At 37.8% G+C, this 22,323-nt stretch overlaps 4 protein-coding genes and 1 pseudogene across 4 annotated transcripts; 4 read left to right on the top strand and 1 right to left on the bottom strand.

The window, feature by feature from the left end:
• Nucleotides 1–303: 303 nt before the first annotated feature.
• LOC119980257 lies at nucleotides 304–1,772 on the bottom strand (annotated as a pseudogene).
• Nucleotides 1,773–3,099: 1,327 nt separating this feature from the next.
• LOC119980484 (60S ribosomal protein L35) lies at nucleotides 3,100–5,245 on the top strand. The gene is made up of 4 exons (XM_038823190.1): nucleotides 3,100–3,224; nucleotides 3,360–3,495; nucleotides 4,061–4,217; nucleotides 4,950–5,245. Exons 1-4 carry the CDS (start codon nucleotides 3,221–3,223, stop codon nucleotides 5,022–5,024), a joined length of 372 nt encoding a protein of 123 aa, XP_038679118.1. The 5' UTR covers nucleotides 3,100–3,220; the 3' UTR covers nucleotides 5,025–5,245.
• Nucleotides 5,246–6,270: 1,025 nt separating this feature from the next.
• On the top strand, nucleotides 6,271–10,287 carry LOC119980439 (protein TONNEAU 1a-like). The gene is made up of 8 exons (XM_038823138.1): nucleotides 6,271–6,476; nucleotides 7,112–7,244; nucleotides 7,861–7,949; nucleotides 8,071–8,193; nucleotides 8,772–8,887; nucleotides 9,042–9,067; nucleotides 9,149–9,305; nucleotides 10,000–10,287. Exons 1-8 carry the CDS (start codon nucleotides 6,390–6,392, stop codon nucleotides 10,055–10,057), a joined length of 789 nt encoding a protein of 262 aa, XP_038679066.1. The 5' UTR covers nucleotides 6,271–6,389; the 3' UTR covers nucleotides 10,058–10,287.
• Nucleotides 10,288–10,825: 538 nt separating this feature from the next.
• On the top strand, nucleotides 10,826–15,159 carry LOC119980241 (probable adenylate kinase 6, chloroplastic). The gene is made up of 4 exons (XM_038822860.1): nucleotides 10,826–11,227; nucleotides 12,407–12,547; nucleotides 13,046–13,318; nucleotides 14,635–15,159. The coding sequence occupies exons 1-4, from the start codon at nucleotides 10,913–10,915 to the stop codon at nucleotides 14,776–14,778; spliced, it is 873 nt and encodes a 290-aa protein (XP_038678788.1). The 5' UTR covers nucleotides 10,826–10,912; the 3' UTR covers nucleotides 14,779–15,159.
• Nucleotides 15,160–17,616: 2,457 nt separating this feature from the next.
• On the top strand, nucleotides 17,617–22,103 carry LOC119980530 (probable serine/threonine-protein kinase PBL7). Its single transcript, XM_038823260.1, has 5 exons — nucleotides 17,617–17,826; nucleotides 19,084–19,292; nucleotides 20,184–20,373; nucleotides 20,827–21,218; nucleotides 21,384–22,103. Exons 1-5 carry the CDS (start codon nucleotides 17,733–17,735, stop codon nucleotides 21,645–21,647), a joined length of 1,149 nt encoding a protein of 382 aa, XP_038679188.1. The 5' UTR covers nucleotides 17,617–17,732; the 3' UTR covers nucleotides 21,648–22,103.
• The last annotated feature ends 220 nt before the right edge of the window (nucleotides 22,104–22,323 follow it).

The following is a 22,323-nucleotide window of genomic DNA, read 5'->3' as shown; positions in this document are numbered from 1 at the left end:
TCTTCTTTGTTTTGTTGATTTGTACGAAACTGAGGCATCTGAATGTAGTCCTTTACTTGTACCTTAAATTTTCATGGTACATTTTTATGTTTGCTACTCCGCAGAAAAACATGCATCACGTTTGCGCTGGGTTTCAACCCAATTAATCTGTCAGGCGGGTGCGCGCGTGCCCAGCTTGAATTGGGTTTGGATTTAGTGGGTTGTCTAAAGGGCACACTTATCGAGTTGTTCTCAGTTAAAAAAAATAAGACACCATAGGGATATGATTAAAGACAGTTTTGTAATCTCTTGATCTTGTTTAGCCTTTGGACAAGTCTTCATTTCTAAGCTTCTGCTCCCTCTCCAATCTTGAATTTCCCATGGAAGTTCTTTCATTTAACCAATCAATAATGTCTCGGAACACAATCTCAAATGTTCTCCAATGGCTCTCCGTAGAGCAGACCGTGCCACATTTCTGGATAAAGCTTGAAGCTTTTGTCGGTGCTCGCAGACACATCGAAGAGTTGTTTGCTCACAGCTTTATCAGTCAGTCTATCGTCTTCACCGTGCAGAACAATGAATGGAGCCGAAATCTGAAAATCGCCATTTAAACATCCTTCAGCAGCAGTTGTTCATTGTCAAGGCAATGCATTGAACATGTAACAGATCAAAAAAGGAAGAAAAACTAACCTTGTCAAGATTTCTTTCAAGTTCTATGCTAATTTTTAGGAGTTCATAACCAGTTTTCAAGCGCGGACGCCATTTATAGCAGTACGGATTGGCCCTAATCTGTAATCAAATCATCGTATATAGAATCAAAACATTAATAATTCTCCCATTTTTTGCTTAATATCAGAAGGAAAAAATTGAATCAAGTACCTCCTCTCTAATGCTATGTACTTTAAATGCGAGGTTGACGACGTCCTTTGTTGCAATAATCTCCCATGTAGGGATTATCCGGCAAAGCTTGATCAGAATGTTCTGCATTACTGGACCTGGCTTCACATCTGCTGCAATCTGAACATGGGTCAGATCATCTGATATATACACATATAACATATTTGTGTAATACTGACATTTATCACCTACTTCAATTTGCAAAATAACGTCAATACTAAAAATCTCACATCGGTCTTGAGATAACTTAGTCGAGTGGTTTTTAAACAAAACTCAGCTCATCTCACATTGTTGATGCGTTTTCATTGACGCGTGTACAAAAACTTATATATTGAATATATACATACACACACCCCGTACATAACAATATACCAATAAATTACCTTACACATGGGTGCAATCAAGACTGCACCATCCCAGTAGTGAGGCTTCATTCTGGTTATGTTTAGAGCAATTGCTCCACCCAGTGACTCTCAACAAACACCTCATCTTTCCTCTGTTTTCTTCACTCTTTGAAACCAACCCAACAAAGCATATATAAACACCAGTTTCATTCTTGAATTTTTCTATTAATTAACTGGAACATTAATTATGTAAAATAATTAACAAAAGTTTATTAAATTTTAACACTAACACTCGAGAAATAATCTACACAATCAGTAACAACATCTTCCATTCTATTGACAAACCCCTGCAATCCAGCTGATTTTCCATGTCCTTCATAGTCTATTCCATGGACGGCGAAACCCGCCTTTGCTAGTCTCATTGCAGTACCTGAATCAACCATATCATCATCATCCATTAGAGATATGAAGAGAATGAAAGTTGAATTTTTTAGGTTTTGGAGAATAATTACTGTGCATTGTGACACTGCACTCCATGGCGTAACCGTGACAGATAAAGATTAAAGCCTTTGGTTCTTGATTCATTGGAATCCATTTGCATGTAAATAGCTTCAATCCTCTCGGATTCAATATGTGCTCCTGCCAATTCAATCAATGCACACTCACAAATCAATAGGCAAACATACATACATACATACATACATATATAAAGATACAATTACTTGCATCGTCATATCTTACATTTTCAATCTCTCGAGCCTGAAAACACAAAACCCAGAAAAAAGAACATAGAGAGTCAATCAGAGACAGAGCATAAATAGAGGAAAACAGTGAGAAACAGGGGAGGAAAACAAACCATGAAAAAGAGATCCCAGAAATTCTGGAGTTAACTTTGATCGACGAGGCAACGATGAAAACTTGCACAGATTGTGTTTGGATGAATATGTTTAGTTAAAAAAAAACGAGGAAAGAAAGGAAGGGAAAGATTTGATACAAGTAGTGTTGCTGTTTCACGTATACACCTCATAATGTTACATCCATGGAAAATAAGACTATTTTATTCTGAAATGAATTTGTCACGTGAAATAGTGATTAATTATAAATACGCATGTAGGGCCGTTTAACATTCAATACCCCACAATAATTGGGGGTTAAACAAGATCATATTTTGGGTGGATGAAGCATTATTCTTTATATATACACACAAACATATATTTAATACCAGTGGATAAAATTAACACATTAGGTAAAGTTGCCAATTTTCCCACGAAAAATGATAAAGATCGAGCCGTTGGTATACAGAGTTGGACATTCAAGTGAATTTGTAGGCTCCACATATCTGATGAAATCTTGTGTGTACAATTGGGATGTGATCCCTATCATAATTGTTCTCTTAATAAAATCGGATGTGGGGGTTTCCTTAGAGTGTACAATTCACATCTAATGGTGGAGAAAAAGTCAGACAAATGTAAAATTTTTTAAAAAAAATATGGTGTGATATCGCACATTTCTTAAATCATTAGATTCAAATTATAGATTCTATAATTTTAAATGAATTGCAGAACCTATCCGACTATCTAATATCCCGACACAAAGGGCGATCTAAATCTAAATCTGCATGGTTGGAGAGTGAGGGAAGCAATGGGCCTAGGTTTGGGCCTTCCAGGTTGGGCCTGGGGAGTGTAAATTTTTTTCCTTAATTAAAGTGGGCTAAGTCCAGAAATTTTATTTGGACCCGATTTTTCTGTTTGTGTGTGTTGTCTTAGACGTGTCCAGTTGGAAGTTGGTATTTCATTTGGGCTTTCGTGCAATCTTATTTGGGCTCCAATAAAGCCCATGTACTTGTCAAAAATTTTCTAGGCCCAGCAATCCGAAGCCTATTTGAAAGCCCGGGCTATATAACACGTACACAATCAGAGGTTCTCTCTCGTTTTAGCGTTTTCAGTCTCGTCCTCGTAGCACTGTAGCAGGAGCAGAGCCGCCGTTCCCAAGCAGCATCAATGGGTAACAAGAAATGGAACTGAACAGCTTTTTTTCGTTTGAGATTATTCTGTTTTTGATGTTTTTGCTTGTGCTTATCCTGTTTCTGATGATTGTGTTTGTGCTTTCTTTCTACGGTGTAATGAAAACGATGAGCAGCGAGGATTAAGGTTCACGAGCTGAGACAGAAATCGAAGGCGGATCTCTTGAACCAGCTCAAGGATCTCAAGGCTGAGCTTGCTCTCCTCCGTGTCGCTAAGGTCACCGGTGGCGCACCTAACAAGCTCTCTAAAATGTATGCGAATAGCCTCTTTTTCTCTATGTATTTTCTCCATATAATTATTCCACATGTATGTATGCATATACTGAGTTGTATTTGGATTTTTATTATTTTGTTATTGTTTGAAGCTGTTCTAGTGGGTTCGATTTTTGTTTTGAGTTATCCACAAAGCAGGTTAGGATTGACTGAAATTTGTTAAGGTGCTTATGTTGATAGAAAATCGTAGAAAACTTATAGTGAAAGCTATCATGTACCTCCAAACTGTCAGTTTAACAATCCTTAGATTTTGTTCATATGTTAATTTTGAAGAAATCTTGCTTTTGAGGATTTAAGTCATCCAATGTATTTGTACCATTTAGTGTTCATGTGTGTAATTTCAATTGTCCAATGGATCTGCCAAGTTTTATCTGAGTCTGAATATGGTTTTATCTGATATCGAGTTCTTGTAAATTTTGCTTGTGGTTGATTAATATTGTCTTGCCATTACTTGGTTTCTACGTGACTTGCGTTGTGCTTCATTATGGGTTTGTTGGATCATTTTTTTGCACTGATTAATGTGAGGGGATAACTTTCAATGCAGCAAGGTGGTGAGATTGTCGATTGCCCAGGTGTTGACTGTGATTTCCCAGACCCAAAAGGCTGCACTGAGAGAGGCTTACAAGAATAAGAAGTTCATGCTCCTTGATTTGCGTCCGAAGAAGACCAGAGCCATTCGGAGAAGGCTAACAAAGCATCAGGTGACTTGCCTTTTATTTTTTTGCACTTTGGTGTGGTTTGTTATCTATGTTTCTTTCTTAAGTCTTATTATTACTGATTTCAATTGGCATATACACATCCAGTTGTTTAGTCTGTTGAAAAAAATTTCAGTCCTTGGGATTGGAAGTTCATCTCATTTCAATGTATTTTGTTCCTACTATATATGAATTATTGGGTACACTCCTGCAATGATCTGTAATAATCTTGTATAAGCTTCATTTTGGCTTATTATTCTGTTTTGAACCTAGCAGTATACTTTCAATCAATGTTAGTCAATTTGCAACTCATTGATTTTGTTGATATTAGGTGGAAAGAGTTTTAATAATTTGTTGCACATGGCTTTTTTTCTTCCTGCTCTTATGAATTGGGAGTCTGGGATACATTGTTTTTGAGTTGATGTAAAATAAACACACTCCTTAGACGCTACTTGCTCAACGTTGGTGGTCGTATCTGCGTTAGTTCATTTGAAGGGTTTGGCTATGCATCACCTTCTATGGGATGTAATGTTCATCTAATTCTTGTTTTGAGGAAGGAGTGTAATGTAGTTTCTTCTGATTAGATGTATGTGCAGTTCTAATTTTTCAACTTCATAGACCTGGAGCCTTTTGTTTTAGCGTGTTTTCTTGTTGATCTGTCAATTATCTTGATGTATGTAGCCTGTTAGTATTGCTTACATGGCTTGCAACAATTTGATTCTCTGTTTCTTTGTACAGGCATCCTTAAAGACAGAAAGGGAGAAGAAGAAAGAGATGTATTTTCCCATGAGGAAGTATGCTATTAAGGTGTAATGCAGCTTTTTATTACAAAGGATAATTTGGTATCTTGCAGTTATAAAACTTTTGGCTATGAAATTTTGATGTTATTTACTCTTATTGTCTTGTTCCCGAACAATATTGTCTTTGTTTTCACACTGAATTTGGATGGTTTGTGCTGGACTAGTTTTGTGATAGAATTGTGGACAAGACTTGGCTATTTATTTACATGTTTGATTAGACTTGTCCTGGTGCTATTATTCTGTGCATCCTTTTGCTGTTATTTCTTAGTTACGTGTGTTTATATTTGATGATTTTGGTTTTATTGGACGAAGTTATAGTCCCAATATCATTTTCAAGGCTGTAAATGAGAGAATACAGGAAAAGCTATGCAATTGCCTTCCGCTCTATTGGTCAAGAAATGGATTGCCAGTACAAATTTGCAGAACATAAGACCTGCTCCTTGTTATCCGTAGCGCATGGTCAAAGTATTACCTTGAGGTCTACTGGTTTGACAGATTCAAGTTAAGTTGGTTTGTGGGGTGCAGCTACGGTGCTGTTGGCGGATTTCCGCCGTCTGGCCGGTCCGCTTTCGGAGGATCTCCAGCGGCTTCCATGGTCCGTTCGTTTGGATGGGACACTGACTCCTCACCAACCCCTGTCAACAAGCATGGGTGAACTCCGTTGGGGAACCATCTCATTCAGATTGTAAAAACCCTCCGTCGTATCTTTTCTTCCTCGTCTGCTGCCTACATAGCCGTCATGGTAGTATAGGTTATAACAAACAATTTAACACTCAGAAAAGTATTAACGTTGTTCTTGGTCAAGGAAACATCATGAATTAAACAGCTTATAGTTGAAGCATGTATGGACTATGGAATACCAAAGGCAAAGAAAACGCCGTCTACTACTATTAAGACAAAGCTTGAGGAATTGCATACAGCCTTGGTCACTTGCAGGCCAAGTGAGTGATCACACCCAGTGAATAAACGGTCCAAATACATGAATCAGCCCGTATAAACTGCCGGTTCATGCGTTTTGCTGTAGAACCGGTGGGTCAGTCCGGTCTAAAAACTATGCCTGCAACAACGTAATCCAGAGTTGTCGAGTTCACCCAGTTTATTACCGTTGAAAGATCTATGTCAACCTTTGAACAGACAGACGGGACCCACTTTCTTTACACCCATTAGATTATCAATTGGACGGCTGTGATTGCATTCACTCTCCACTGGACCCCACATTTTTCACCAAAATTAGTAATTACCACTACTATATTCCTCCCCCTGCCTGACTGAAAGCCTCTCGACTCGCGGTTCCAAAACCGAACTCTTTATCAGCAGCATCAGCCAGAGACAGAGAGAGCGCTGAGCGGAGAGAGACGGTGTGAAAATCAATTCCAAAATGGACGATTACACGAGGGAGATGATGGACCTCAAGACTCTCGTCACTCGAACTCTAGAGAAGAAAGGCGTGCTCGCTAAGATCCGGGTAAAACCCTAAACCGAACCTCCATTTTTTGTTATTTCCCTTTATTTGTTGTCCATCTCTCCGCCCCCTGTTTGGTTGCCTGGAAAATTTATCGTCAAATGGAAATATATGAAGCAAATTCACATGCTTTGGGCGAAAGTGGCAGAGCTTCTCTGTCTCTTTTTTCCCCCTATCTTTCGGATCGCGTGTGAAGGAAAAATTAGAGTTATTTTATAAAAGTTTCAGTGCGTGGTTTTCGTGTGCTTGGATTTGTTCTCTCTTATTTCGATGGACAGATCTTAATTCTTCCGATAGGAATGCCAGAGTGAAAATTGGAATGGAATTAGGTTAGGAGAAGTGGTTGAATGGATCAGCAAGTCGATGAACTCATTGCTGGTTTATTTTATTTTTTTTAGCATATCAGAAACATTGTCTTGACTGTAGCAGGCAAGAGAGAATCTTCACTTGATCTCGGTTTTGTTGAGATGCATATATTGTCTTCAATGCTGTAATGAAGTCTCTTAGCATATTCTGTTGGATTTTATGTATTAAATCCAGCTTAAAAATATTATAGATATGCAATTTGGTTCCCTTGAAAGAGAGTTAATTTCATCCATTTATTTTCCTCTTTTGTTCATTCTTCTGGTCCTCTCTAGGCTGAACTTAGGGCAAGTGTTTTCGAGGCAATTGAAGAGGAAGACCGTGTTGTTGAAAAGGAGGAAGCGTTACCTCCTGCCTTGTTGGGTAGCTGCAATGATCGTGCAAAACAACTACATGCTTCTCCCTCAGGTCACTCCACAATTCCTAGCCTTTTTCTTCTTTCTCTTGCAAGTTTGACGATGTGGAAAACGTTGCTTTGGATTTTCTAGAACAGGAGTGTCAATTTTGCATGAATTATTGTAAGTTACGAGTGTTCTTTGAATGATGCAAGTGGACAAATGGCTTCCAGGCATTATTTCCAATCATTTTCCTGAGGAAACAAATTTTATGCACCATAATTGCTTTTCCGCAATATTGAAACTTTGAAACTTTATTGCTGGCCAAAAGCACCTTTTGTAGTAGACTGCTCTAAATGCCTTGTGGATCGGTTTGATGATACTGATTTCTTTGATCAGTTGTCTATTTTGAGATGAAAACTTTCATTGTTACGGATCCATGTCTTGATTTCTGGCCCTCCGCAAGGCATTGGCTGCTAAGGTATAATTATCGTTTTCTATTGTTGGATCATGGATGTCTTGGTAATGGCCTCTTAAGACCAAAATTATACTCAACAAATGTGTTATTGTTTCTTATACGTGAAATTCCATGTACGTTTGCCTCTTAGGATTGCAATTGGTTCACCTTTTCTATTATTCTCGCCTTTCCTGATCGATAAATTTTGCATATTGACATTTATAAAATGCAGGGAGGCTGCTTACTGCGTTAATATGTGAATACATGGACTGGGCTCAGCTAAATCATACATTAAAAGTCTATCAGCCCGAGTGTAACTTGGTAATCAAGTAATTCTTCAATTTATTTTAGTTTTCTTCCAGAAAAGAATGTAACATTTTTTTTTGCCTCATAGTTATTTCTCCGTGAATTATTGGTTATTGAAAATTATTTTATATTGCAGCCAAAAGATTTTTGGAAAGCTGAGTTGAAGGAATTCAGCAGCAAGAATGGATACGATCTTAACAGAAATGGAGACAGTGGTCCGCTTCTTTTGGATGTTTTGGAAGGGTTTTTGAAATTTGAGGTTTAATCTTGGACCTCTGTTCTGTTTAAATGTTTTCAAGTTGAATAGTTGTTGTCTAGAGGTCAGATTTCAGAAGTCTGTCATTTTAGAGGCCCCAAATAGGAAACTTGGTATGATTTTATTATTGTCGTTTTATAATGTTCTATACCTTAGCTTGTGTGTTTAAGAATGAAAAGCAGATAACCTGGGCTTGTATTTTTTATAATGTACCATGACTATCCTTCAGAAGAGACGCCATCAACTCACTAGCATTCTTCATAAAATGGAAGAGAGTCTGTCAATCTTATTTTCTTCACTATAATTGGACAAAAAGGTTTTGTTGAGTGACATTCTTTTTTTTTTTGCTCGTGTTGATGCTTGGTGCTTTGAATTTTCATACGATGCATGGTTTTGAGATGAGGCATTCTAAATTCTAATTGTCCTGAAGCTTGAAATTTAAAGATTATCAGTGATTTTGGTGGTAAGATTCATTCAATTCATTTAGCTGTCATTCCTACTTTTTGATTATTTGCCTTTCTTTGCATAAATGTTGTTCATGTTAAAATTATTGATTATCATTTCAAACTTGTTTTTGACAGAATTTAACTCAGACAAGGGGTACAGGAAGGTCTGAGTCTGTTTCTAATTTAGAGTCGCGGAATAGTCGAAGACCATTGTCATCAGCTGTTGCTGGTGGATTACCTCCATTAGGAAGGTGCTGGACAATTCACACACTCACACATATTCGCTCTCTCTCTCTCTCTCTCTCTCTTCCTCCCCAAGCCCATGGTTGAAGTCTCTATTCTACCTTTTTTGTAATTATGATTGAATTGAGGGATATGCTTGTTCTTTTTTCTTTTGTATTCCAGGCCGGTTTCTTCTTCCCAGGCATCTGGTGAGTGATATTGCTATATCTTAATTTCACAGTTATCTGCATGCTTGCTGCACTTTTTATCTGATTCTTTCTACCCTATAGATCGAAGAGCAGGATCCTCCATGTCTGGTTACAGGAAAGATGAGTACAATTGGAGATATGATAGTGATGAGCTCCCGGAGGATGTGATTCGAGCTTCAGCTGCCCTGGAAAACCTACAGCTGGACAGGAAAGCTCGGAATCTAACTTCATCATGGCGGTTTGTTTCGCTACACTAGAAATTATTATTAATATTTTAGGATCTGTTATTTACTGGGGGACAAGGGATATTCAACATGATTCAGAATCATTTGCTTTATGTTAAGAGTTGAAGAAGATAACTTTGTGCGTGATTTCCACGACTCTTTTGGAGACTCATACTTGCTTTGATTTTGCCGGAAGCTGTTTTCTAGAATACAGTCCAAATAATTTACCTCATTGCATCTTTTATGTGCATGCTTCCTTGATAGTGAGAAAATTTTTGAGTCTCTCTCCATTGTCTTGTGTCGGCCTCCACATTTGAGTAAGATTGAGTTTACTTATTGATCTGGTTGTAGAAGTTACAGAATTAGATGCAGCTTTTTGGATGCCATTTTAATTTATCTACATAATATCATATACTAAAACATGTATTTCCTAGCAGTTGTGACTTGTGATTGTGAACTGTCTGAACTATTCCCTCCTCTTGATGTTGACTTCCCTTTTTCCGTCCAACTTGCAAAACTCCTACCTTTTGCTGTATGAATTTTCTGGCAAAGCCCAGGTTTTTGTGGTCAAAGTGGTGGTGTCCTGTTTAGGTGAATTAGGGGAACTAGGCATATCTTCCAACTTCTTTGAATGATGATTTAATGTCATGGGATTTTTTGTCATTTGCTTATCTAGATGTTTGAGCTAATCTACTGGATGTGGTGCAGGCGTGCCGGGGATGGAGATGACGAGGATGATGGCAGGGATGATCATCGTCATATCTAGCTAAATGACAATCTCTGTACTGACAGAATGTAGTTTAGAGTGTGTATGTTCAATCTGTCAATGTTTGTTGGATGAGGGCAGCTATGTTTTATGTAACTTTTCCCCCCTAATGCCTATCATGAAAGTTTTATTTGCTAGTATTTGAGTGGATGTAGACAATTGAATTGTTTTTTATTCGAGAGTGAAAGATCAAATTAAGTAGGTAATTGCCCATAAGGGAAATTTCGTCAGCTGAACGAGTTATTTTTGTTTTCTTATAACGTGGAACTCAGCCGGCTGTGCTGTTTTCACCTGACAATGGATTGGTAAATCTGGGTCACGTGGAACTATAATTTTCATGGATCAATTGAGATTTTGGTCGAGACTAGTGTGGAAAGACAATACAGGTGGTGTTCGCACACATTGGTCGTAAAGTTTTTCCTAGGTAAGTCACCTAAAGATCTAGTCAACTTGACATTAGCCTCATGATTATCTCTTTAGTTTAGAGGTTTCCCTCAAGGTGAGGAGTTTGAATTGGTGGGTTGTAATTTATTGGGGTTTCTTGGGTTTCATGGGCTGAAGGACAGCTTCCTGGGACTGGGAGAGGGTAAATAGTTTTATTTTGAGTCTCGGTCCAGTCTTACTTACATAATGGACTTTGGCGAGGTGACGGTTGGGCTGGGCTTTCCGGTCAGAAGAAAGTCCATTTGATTTGTAATACGCCGTGTCTTAATTTCGACGTCAGCTTTTAACATCACGTGCCTGAAAACTCTTCGACTTTCCTAGAAACTGCGTAATTCAACAATACGCCATCCTTTTCGTCCCTTGCTACCCCTTCCTTGCCCTCAAACCTCCCCTCCTTTGTGACCTCCTCCCATGGCGCTCGTCAGCCGCATTTTGAGGTCCAGGCCGAGCTCAGTTTCTAGTTATCACTACATTTCTCGAACTTTCGCTTCTGCCGTAAGTTCGGAAACTGACATCAAGGCGGCTTCGCTGCTCGGGCTGAATAAGCCTCTGCCGCTACGGCAAGAACCTAGGGGCGGGAGTCTTCAGTGGATTTTCCTTGGCTGTCCCGGCGTTGGCAAAGGAACCTACGCCTCTCGGCTCTCCAATCTTCTAGACGTTCCTCATATTGCTACTGGAGATCTCGTCCGCGAGGAGCTTTCTTCCTCAGGGCCCCTCGCCTCTCAGGTTTCATTTCCCTCTATGTTCTCCCTGAGTTACTTCACTTGTTGATTTTTTTGAGTTTAAATTCTGGAGAATTTGTTTTGCATAATCGTGTTAGCGATTTATTTCCTTTGACGTTGAATGACAGATAAGGACTGTTTTCTTTTTGCATTTTATTTGGTTTGCACTTTGAGCAATCAGAATACCTAGCGTGTATGCCAATAAAGCTACACAAGTAGTGCAAGTGCAATTGCTCTCCGGTAAGAGAATTGGGTGGTGGTTTCTCGAGAATGACATTTTAACTAGGGCATATCGTCGTTTTATAAGATTATTAAGCATTTTGAAGGAATCATCAGGAGTAAATTTTCCATGTGATGGTATAGCTGGTCATCTAAAATGTATCTTGGTACTTTCATTGGATTGGAATATGCCATGATAAGGGATGGCTACAGGGCTGTTTGGGGTTGGATTTTCTTTTTCTTGTGCTTTAGAGTCTGTGTGGGGGCAGTTATAAAGGGACTGGATTCTATCCTGTTGTCCAGGCCAAGATGGGTTGGTAAGCTCTTCTCTATAGCCGTGCTGAGGTTATTGTGACTCCCAAATCAGTTATGTGCCTTCTTTAAACCAGTTACCCACTCCATTTGGTATAGGTTAGGAGTTGGGACGTGGCAATAGAATGTCGACTTTATAAAAATTTTGTCCAGCTTCTATCAACAACCTTTCTCCTACTTAAGGAAGGTTTTAGCATGTATATCATGTCACCAGCACATACCAATGTCAAATGAAATCTGGCTGATAGCTTCTTAAGGTGATTGGGCAGTTTGGATTGGTATGTCTTTTCAGTTTTCCCACCCCCACAATTTGCTCCTGTTTACTTGCTGAAAAGGTGCCTTTGATGCATTGAAATTTTCTGGTAATTAGCCTATGACAACTTTTAAATCCACTTGTCCTGTTTTGGTGCCAGATTTATTTTTGTAGATTGAAACTCGGGTTTAAACCTCAATATTATATAACAGGTGATACCTTGAGTGCTTGTATGTTTATGGTTGAAGTATAGGTTGCATGCAAAATGCCTGCTAAGGGAAAAACCATGCTGGTGAATGAAATTATGTCTTCCAAGTTTGAACACATGAATCTGAAACTTAGGGGTTATTCTAACTTTAGTTATATTTTTTAGTATTTACATATCTACATTTTCGGCAGCTTGCAGAGATTGTTAACCAAGGGAAATTGGTATCTGATGAAATTATAATAAATTTACTGTCAAAGCGTCTTGAAGCTGGTGAAGCAAAGGGTGAATCAGGATTTATCCTCGATGGTTTTCCTCGGACCATAAGACAAGCTGTAAGCACCTCTCTGTGATCCGTTGCTAGAATGTTGAAACATAAATTTGTCTAATTTAAGTGTTACATGCTATATATTATAAGTATTTTTTTTTTTCTATTCTAAGCTTTTATAAATGAAATGAAAATGAGAGTAACGATCACCGGTATAAGAGGTGCAACATGATTCAATTTTTTCTTTTCTGGAATGGACAAGGAAACAATCTAACCTAACTTATTTCCCTATGTTTTGAACTGGAATAAAACTGAATTATGGATGGATTATAGATCCAGTCTAAGTTGAAGCTGGACTTTCTTGGGTTGGCTCTGTAATCTGTTCTGTGGTTTGCCACTGAAGCTTATGCACCTATTGGAAAAGATAGTGTTGTTGTCGGTGAATAATATAAACATTGGATGGTGAAATGGTGAATGATTGAATTGTCTCACTGGTAATGGCGTAATGCACATTGCTCTGGTTCTAGCCTTGCACTTAATTTTTCTGCTCTTCTTTTTCTTCCAGGAAATATTAGAGGGGGTTACAAATATTGACTTAGTGATTAATTTAAAGATTCGGGAAGAAGCGTTGCTTGCAAAATGCCTTGGAAGACGGATTTGTAGTGAGTGCGGAGGAAACTATAATGTTGCGTGTATTGACATCAAGGGTGGGAATGGGAGCCCTGGTATATATATGGCGCCACTTCTCCCCCCTCCACATTGTGCATCAAAGCTTATCACTCGATCTGATGATACAGAAGAAGTTGTCAAGGAGCGACTCCGTATATACAATGAGATGGTACTTCTCTTTCATCTCTGAATGTTTCTTATCTATCTGTTTGTCTGTCCTTTCATTAAGTCTATAAGCTTTTGTTCGTACTTAATTCTATAGCTGCCTTTTTTTTTTTAATCTCAGATGCTTATTCAGTTATTTGTCTGTTGTGAATTGGGATTTGATGTTTTGGATTCTTTGCTCACATGGATTGCCAATTTATTCATTTGCTTGAGATATTAAAGGCTCATTTTTACATAAACGAGGTGTTAAAACTTAGAAGGCAAAAAAAATATAAAAACGAACATTGCATCATTTTGCTTCAGTTTTGTATGCTTTAGTTAAAATATTGGGGAAGGGTGATGTAAAACAAAGACAGAAATTGTTGTGACCGGATATCATCAGGACCGATTCTTGGCCAATGGCAATAATTTGGAGTTCATGACTGAAGATATATAATGGGTCTCAGGTGACTTTATGCTTTTATGTAGGATGGGTGAGCTGTTTTATTTGTTAATACTGATGGAAAGTCAAATTTGCTGGTACATTCCAATATGGTTGTCTGTACATATAAAAATCAGAGGTGGTTTTGTCATTTACAGTGGTAGTGTGGTACTGTTCAAATGCATTTAATGTCCATGACTACAGATTATTTCTAGTGACCTAACTCATATATTATTTGAATTTTAAAGTTCAAAGCCTGTAATGCTAGTCTTGTCCAATTTCTTCTTTGTTTTTTGGATGATTGGTTGGTATAATTAGGTTGAATTTTTTTTTTCATTGTATAAAAAAATATGTGTTTTGCATAGTTTCTATGCGACTCAAGCCTGGCAACAAAAGTTGAGGCATTTTGAATTGTGACGAAGTAAATTAGAACCATGAAATTATGTTGTTTGCAACTGAGTCCGAGAAATTTTACTGCACCATTTCCATTAGTGCATATCTTTCTAGATTCTGCGCTTGCACATTCTCCCCTTTTCCACCGCACCACTCAGCAAAGAAATAAAAAAAAGAACAAAATTATCGTCCTCTTTTTTTGGTCTCTCTTTGTATGATTTGTATATCATTGCATTTCACTTGTTATTTACCTTCAAGGTGGAATTGGGTTAAAAAAAGAAAAGATATTTTTCGTTTGCAGAGTGATTCCATGCAATGTGCAAAGCTTTCTAGAATAGAACATTATACTCCATAACCATGGGTTGATATAGATAGATGGGAGCTCTTGCTTAGTGGTGCTTATAACATGGTTATGTGTCGGGAGTTCTGGTTAATATTGAATAGCAACATGGCATTTGTTTTTGGTTCAATTGGTTGCACATTACCAACTAGTCCTTTTCCTGTAGAGTCAACCAGTGGAGGAGTTTTACAGCATTCGTGGAAAGTTGCTAGAGTTTGAGATTCCTGGAGGAATTCCAGAATCATGGCCGAAGCTACTTCAGGCTCTGAATCTTGATGACCATGAGGACAAACAGTCTGCAGCAGCATGAGGTCTTAATATATCATAGAACATTCATGTGGTAGGTCATTCTTTTGAGCACGCGAGATGTGCGTGCATATTATATTACATTGAAAAGAAAGACATAAATGTGCAATAAGCACACACCTAAGCTACGTACGAATAAGCTTTTCTCTCACCGTTCGGGGGTTTTAAAGGGTTTGGCATTGGTTGGGGAGCAAGGTCTAATGTTTTCGGTAATGTTACTTGGTGCTTTCGCAGTTTGGCCAGTTTTGACATTCATATGATGAGGATAATGAACTTTTACCATTTGGTTTTTGTTTTATGTTTTGCTTATGAACTTGTATCACAGGAGGGTGTTTTAACTTGGAGACATTCAGATTGGAAATGCAAGCAAGTTTATTTTCATTTATCCTTAATTGTCATAAATTATTGTGAATGCTGTGGGTGTCTGATAGATTTGATCTCTCTTAATGACTAACCATCATTTTCTGATTCATTCACAGATCCAATGGGACTCTCTTTTTGTTACTGTTGAATGTATTTGGGTCTTCATATAGCCCTAGGTGTTTGTTTGATTAGTCTTTTGGCTGCACCATCTCCCAGCACGACTCTGCCACCTCAGGGTCCATGAACTGGTACTCTGATCCAGCCCTAAAGCTTCGTCGAGCAGATTCGGAGAATCATGACAACCTAGATGTCTAGGTTTTTTTGCGAACAAGGAAAGAAGATGAAGATGATCACGTGCGCTGCATGTGATCATATTGGTACGGGCCGAAGCTAAATAAACCTTCTTGGGCCTACAAATTGAGGCTTAAACGAGAAATTTTGGTTCCACTCGGCCCACTAGAACACTGAACAAGGCCCTTTAGTCATCCACTATTTCATTTTTCCCCCCCTTAAACACAAGGATTACAAAGTATCATATAATTCCAATCAAAAAATGAGAGAAAATTATTGAGAAGAATATAAAAATATACGAACATGAACCCTAAATTATTTTATTAATAATGAAGACTCTTGTCGTTTTCTGGTAAACTTGAAGTTGAATGCCAATCATGTGTGTTTGCCAATGATGCTCTTGGTACTTTGAATCTTTGATAATTGATACACATGGCGTTGTTGATAATGGTACATAATGATACAAAATAATGGTTTGTGATGAAGTTTGTTGCATAATAGATAGACATTACATGCTGTTAGGTCTCCTGAGGTAGGAAAATTTTGCGTGCACGCAGGGCTGGTCCTAGTCACTTTGCTGTCCAAAGTGACATGATAAATTGGTACCTTATAAAAAAAATACAAGGGGAGATGGTACATGGTTTGTGATGAAGTTTTTTGCAGAATAAACATACATTACATGGTGTTAGGTCTCTTGAAATAGGAACATTTTGTGTGCGCACAAGGTTGGTCCTAGTCACTTTAGTGTCCAAAGCAGCACCATAAAATGACACCCTATTAAAAAAAATACAAGGTGAGATGATACTTACTTGCGATCTCGAGTGAGGAAGAGGAAAAGGAAAATGAGAAAGGGAGTTAGGGTTTTGTTTTTGGTTGAACTTTATAGTGGAGTAAGTAGATTTTGGGTTGTGCTAATGAGTTGGGTAATAAACAAATTTAGTACTCTAGACCGGCCTAGTGCCCAAAGCCCTTGCTTTTGTTACTTTACTCAAAGGTCAGTCATGTGCGCACGGATTTAACAACCCGAGTTTACGTTGATATAATTTTTTTTTTGTTTTCATATTAACAAACTTTCGTATTTGTTTGGTCCTAGAAAAAAAAAATTAAGTTATCTAGACAATAAGTTGCGGGTTTTACGTGGAACAAATATTTTGTAAGATAATTATTAATTAAATTACTAATAATCTAAAAAAAAATTAATTTAAACTCCTTAAAACGCGGTTTGACAAAAATGGCTCTTTCAAGTTTTTCAAAACTCCGATTACAACCATGTTTTTTAATTTTTTTTTTAAAAATAAAAAATCAGAGAAGGCTTGGCGTCTTGGCCGGCCTCTTTTGTTCAAATGCTTGTGAAAAGACGCATGAGTACGCGATGTGAAATGGACAATGATTTTGTTTGCGAGGGTAATATAGTCTTTTCAAAGACGGGAATGCCCCACCTAGTCAAATAATGGAGGAGTCCAAGTTGCTATTATTGCTTTTGTTTTTAATTATGAAGTTGTCAACGGACAAACCAAACATTTGCAATGATAGGATTGTTATTTGGAATATTTATGTTTATTGCCTCCTTTTTCTTTAAGCTAAGCGTATTTGACCTCCCTTGTCCTTGTTTGCCACGTGTGCCGTGTTTACAACTTACTTATTTATTGAGACGGAATATGAATGATGATCAACGTAAGATATTATACATTTTAATTGAGGACATGATCTCGTTTCCCCTTTTGAACTCATGACCTTATGAAGTACTTCTCTTGTTTTTGTTTGTCAAGTGTGTTGTGTTTACAACTTTATTTATTGTTGAGGCGGAATACAAATGATAATCCAAATATATGTTCAACGTAAAGTAGTGTGTATTTTAATTCAATAAATGATCTCACTTCGATCTCTATTTGAATCCATTATCTCGTGGAGGTGGGAAAGTGCGTACACAAATATTATATAAATTACTTTTTTAAGTACATAAGGTTTGGTTTAGGTAACTCATCATTCATCAACAAATCCATATCTTTTTATTAAATGAAATCAGGAGATCAATACAGGCAAAATATTTCTATGTAGTGGAAACCCAAATAACAAAGTGGAAAACATTGAAGCTTGTCCTACAATTTTGGTAAAACATAGGGCCAAAAATGCAAATAAAGGGACCAAAATGAAAAGATATAAATTTGTGCAGATCTCTGTCCAAAATTAACTCTCTCTAGGTGTTTGTCCTCCTCTCTCTCTATCCTCTCTCTGTGTCTTCTCTCTCTCTCACATTCTGGAGTGGCATTTGGAGCCAATTGGGAAACAACAACAATAGGGGGAATGGGTTGCTTTCCTTGTTCTGGAAAATCGAGCAAAAATCTCAACAAGAAGCACAACGACATACCCAAGGATCGGATCGCATCAACAACTTCAGGTATTTCAATCATCAATTTTCGCAAATCCTTAAGAATGCTTCAACTATTATTTATAGAGTCGAAATTTATAATTTTCTGCGAGGTTTAATGCGCATGTAGAGTATACAATTCTTCAATTGAATGGCACATCATGTTTGAATAACTCTTTGAATTGGTCGTTTATGTTCCTGCGATTTCGCTGGGATCTGCCCTCTATTGACTGGATTCTGATTGAGAATAATGTCTTTGTTGATGAATATTTTATTCTTGCTTTGAATTAATGTGGGTGAATTCAATTGTGGTTAAAGGAATTCAATTTTATGGGAATTTGGGATTCGTGGGATTTCCTTTTTGTGATTAATTTTTTAATGGCGCTTACTATGTTGGAAGTTGAATCACCAACTATCCCAATTGCTCAGAATTACCACTCCAGCTCAAGCGAAGTAAAGAGGGGCATTTAATCATTTGAAAATTTTCCACACTTCCTTCACTAGCTAGCTGGATTTTCCCTTGATAACTATGGGATGGCATATGTGGAATATTTCATTGAAAGCAAGGTGGATTGAACGTACCATGATTTGAGTTTAGATACCCGGAAAAAAGCCGGCATACCATAAGTGGAAGTTGATGGAAAGGGGTAAATTTAATCATTTGAACGTATGTCCATTTGCTTACATAATAGCTCAGAGACTTGGTTCGGTTCTAATTTTTCCCGTTATTAAGAATTATGGTCCACTATTTGTTGGTTGAACTCAATCAATCACATTAACTTCCTTGGAATCGGCACCTGGTTTTGATGTTTATGTATTTCCTACATGTGCTAATTTTAATTGAAACAAAAGGTTAATTGTGTTTATTGCATGGTTGGACGAAGGTTCCATTGCTTTACTTTTTAATCTAAACGCATTCTTTCAAATTGTTTGTGGTCTTGTTCCCGTGAAAGATTAGACAAGAATTCTGTCTATATGGAATGCATCCAACTATCCATGGTTCATAACTGTTCCATACCGATGGTTGAGTGATCAATAACATTCTAGCATAAATAATTAGGTAGGTTTTTCTCCTTTGTCTTTTATGGTTCCTGTTTTTCTTTCTAAGATATAATGACAAGTTTGCTTCTTTAATTTTCCTGTTATTCCAATGAAACCTACTTTTGGCTTTTGCTTATGTTATGTCCTGTAGTTTGGTAAACTGCCACCTTGCTTATGCTATATACTTTGTTATTTTCAATTTCATTATTTTTCATATTTTAATTCCATTTTTTTTTGTTGATTTAGACAAAGTGAAGTTAAACTTAGCTGCAGACGTAAAGAAGGAGGCATCTTTAAAGGAGGGCTCCAAAGATGGAGGTTCTGATCACATTGCAGCACATACATTCACTTTTCGTGAATTGGCTGCTGCAACAAAAAATTTCCGGGCAGATTGTCTTTTGGGAGAAGGAGGATTTGGGCGAGTATATAAAGGGCGGCTGGAGAGTACTAATCAGGTTGGTTGACTTCGGTGGATCTAACTATGCTAAAACACTTAAATTCGTACTACAGACATATTTAAATAATGGGGCATTCCTATTTTATTTTATTTTTTTCGAAGCATATTTTTGTTTCTGACCTTCAAACAGTTCAAAGGCGTGAATCGCTGCCATCAGTTTTCCTCTTTCTTTTGCTTGGGAAACCCGCTTTCCTTCCCAATAGATACACGTTCTTACAAGCCGTGGCTTAAGCAGTGAACTAATAAATGATGAACGTCTTCTCTACTCTTGTTACACACATAACACTAGCAAACATGAATCAGGCCCTTTTTCTCAGCCTATCATCTGTGATAACAGCTTCCCTAGTGACCAGCCAACTAAAGAAATATAAAATAATTGGTGGTTAACTATACCTGGATTATTTCGTAATGACATCTAAGTTGGATTGTTGAATTGTTTAGCACTTTCTACCTCAACTCTTACTCATCGTGGTACACTGAATTTGAATGTTCTATCATTACAAGATAGAGAAACAGCTGCTTCCTTTTTATCTTTGAATGACTGGGAAGCAAGCCTGATTGCTATTTTTAACTCCTTAATGAATTATCGAGAAACAAGATTGTGCATAAACCATTGTTGAATATTCAACACATGCTCATTAACCAAATTCTTGCCAACAACTCTGATCATTTGAAACTTTACCTCAAATACATGCCAAAAATGCATTCATTTAATTATGAACATTGTAGCTTAAAAGCTGTTGCTGGAGAGGTTTCACTCATAAGGTGCAATTGTGGAATCAGTATTGGTACTATCAGTCTATCACCGTAATATTATCTGAACGTCAAGTTTGGACTATATTTAATTGGCTTGTGGTTTAACGTGAATTTTGTTTGCAAATTGACTTAGGTTGTAGCCATCAAGCAACTTGACCGCAATGGGCTCCAAGGGAACAGAGAATTCCTTGTTGAAGTCTTAATGTTGAGCCTCCTTCATCATCCTAATCTGGTAAACTTAATTGGTTATTGTGCTGATGGGGAACAGAGATTATTGGTCTATGAGTACATGCGACTTGGTTCATTGGAAGACCATCTGCATGGTAGGTATAGCATAAAATGTCACTAAACCCTGTATCTGAAAATAGAGTCTAGAAGTAGCCTTTCTGCTCAGTTTCTGGCTTGCCAACAAAATTTTTGAGACGAGTTATTCAACACCAGAAATGAAATTTGGGAACTTAATATTATCCTATTATGAAGTTCTATAATATTGACAGTTTGACACTGAAGTTGAACGGATTATACCTTTTTTTTTGTTTCCACCAAAAAAAACACATATTAAGAGAGGGTTTCTAAAGATGAATGATCCAAAGCCATGTCTTTCTGGTCATTCATAGCTTGCTTTTCATGCTTAAGAACCCGAGTTTGTGTTGTGAGGTTGATGGCTAACTTCTTTTTTTGCTAATGTAATCATTGAGAATGCTTTGTCTATCCTTTTATGTGACATACTCAGAGTTGCTTCAGTAACTTTGTTCTTACATCCTCGTAAATTCCAGACCTCCCACCTGATAGAAAAGGACTTGATTGGAATACACGAATGAAGATAGCCGCAGGTGCTGCAAAGGGATTGGAGTATTTGCATGACAAAGCTAACCCTCCAGTTATATATCGTGATTTGAAATGCTCCAATATTTTACTTGGTAAAGACTACCATCCTAAACTGTCTGATTTTGGCCTGGCCAAATTGGGTCCTGTAGGGGATAACACCCATGTATCCACTAGAGTGATGGGAACCTATGGATATTGTGCTCCTGAATATGCAATGACTGGTCAGCTTACACTGAGATCAGATGTTTATAGCTTTGGGGTTGTCCTCCTTGAGATTATCACCGGCAGAAGAGCTATTGAGAATTCAAGAGGGGCTGGAGAGCACAATCTGGTTGCGTGGGTAAGAAATGCTATCCGTTATCTGTTTGTTTCGATAATCTTTTTCTTGCCTGCGGCTTTATTGAAGTTAGGGCGGCCTAACCTTTGTCTTGATAAATCCAGGTATATTTCTTGTAAAACAGTGGCAAATTGTGTAACTCTTAGTAATATTCTTGCTATGTTGCAGGCACGACCTTTGTTTACAGATCGGAGGAAATTCTCACTGATGGCTGACCCTCTTCTCCAAGGCCAATATCCTGTGAGGGGCCTGTACCAAGTTCTTGCTGTTGCTGCAATGTGTGTTCAGGAAGAGCCTACCATGAGACCTCTTATAGCTGATGTCGTAACTGCTCTTTCTTACCTTGCTTCCCAAAAGTATAATCCAGAAACCCAGCCGGTCCAGAACTCTCGCTCAGGCTCTTCCACTCCTAGATCCCGAAGAGAACAATGAAGAATTTGGGGTTCAAAGCCTTAAAATTAGACAAAGACAGGTACAATCCCTTTGAAGCCCATGGGAGAAATGGTGCATGTGCTAGTAGCTAGGTGGAGTACCATTTTCAGGGTGTCTACTCCGAATGGGATTTGTGTGATTCATAGGTAACTGGATGGATGCTCAGTATTACACAACTGTTGGCAACGACTACGGAGGTGCCTGTTTATCAAATTTTGCATCTCTCCAGGTAGCAAGCAGAAAACTTTTTCTAAGGGATCTTTTTTCCTATATTTCTTTTTGGGGCGTTTATTTTTCATTTCACTTTCCCTTGCTCCACCCATTTTACATTAGAGCCTGAGGCCTTGTATTCAAAAGAAGCTGGTCTTTCTTGAAGTGGTGCTGTTTGTAAAAAATTTTTTGCCTTCATTAATAATAGTGCAGGATGATGTGAGAAAGGTCATATTCACTGCTTTATTACTTGATGTATAAGTAAAGCAATGCACTGATGAACCCTCCTCTCTTATGATCGATCTTACAGTCAAGTTCCTACCTGACACAGACGATTATCAAAGGTCACAGTTCATTTGTGGTTGCAGAAAATCTTTTTGTGTACTATTGTAACATAGGAGTAGTTCATTTAGTTATAATAGTCTCTTTCTGATTTTAGTTTCTCTCATCTTGTAACTACATATGC

This window comes from Tripterygium wilfordii, chromosome 16 (assembly GCF_013401445.1).
Source record: "Tripterygium wilfordii isolate XIE 37 chromosome 16, ASM1340144v1, whole genome shotgun sequence".
NCBI classification, from domain to species: Eukaryota; Viridiplantae; Streptophyta; class Magnoliopsida; order Celastrales; family Celastraceae; genus Tripterygium; species Tripterygium wilfordii.
This window is presented reverse-complemented; position numbering and strand designations above follow the sequence as displayed.

Excerpts from the sequence above, each read along its gene's own strand:
- LOC119980484 (XM_038823190.1), top strand. Across the intron at positions 3,496-4,060 it reads CCTAACAAGCTCTCTAAAAT|CAAGGTGGTGAGATTGTCGA; the intron begins GTATGCGAATAG and ends CTTTCAATGCAG. Across the intron at positions 4,218-4,949 it reads GAAGGCTAACAAAGCATCAG|GCATCCTTAAAGACAGAAAG; the intron begins GTGACTTGCCTT and ends TTCTTTGTACAG.
- LOC119980439 (XM_038823138.1), top strand. The coding sequence starts at position 6,390 with ATGGACGATTACACGAGGGAGATGATGGACCTCAAGACTCTCGTCACT. Across the intron at positions 8,194-8,771 it reads AAGGGTTTTTGAAATTTGAG|AATTTAACTCAGACAAGGGG; the intron begins GTTTAATCTTGG and ends TGTTTTTGACAG. Across the intron at positions 9,306-9,999 it reads AATCTAACTTCATCATGGCG|GCGTGCCGGGGATGGAGATG; the intron begins GTTTGTTTCGCT and ends GATGTGGTGCAG.
- LOC119980241 (XM_038822860.1), top strand. The coding sequence starts at position 10,913 with ATGGCGCTCGTCAGCCGCATTTTGAGGTCCAGGCCGAGCTCAGTTTCT. Across the intron at positions 12,548-13,045 it reads CTCGGACCATAAGACAAGCT|GAAATATTAGAGGGGGTTAC; the intron begins GTAAGCACCTCT and ends TTTTTCTTCCAG. Across the intron at positions 13,319-14,634 it reads TCCGTATATACAATGAGATG|AGTCAACCAGTGGAGGAGTT; the intron begins GTACTTCTCTTT and ends CTTTTCCTGTAG.
- LOC119980530 (XM_038823260.1), top strand. The coding sequence starts at position 17,733 with ATGGGTTGCTTTCCTTGTTCTGGAAAATCGAGCAAAAATCTCAACAAG. Across the intron at positions 17,827-19,083 it reads GATCGCATCAACAACTTCAG|ACAAAGTGAAGTTAAACTTA; the intron begins GTATTTCAATCA and ends TTGTTGATTTAG. Across the intron at positions 20,374-20,826 it reads ATTGGAAGACCATCTGCATG|ACCTCCCACCTGATAGAAAA; the intron begins GTAGGTATAGCA and ends CGTAAATTCCAG.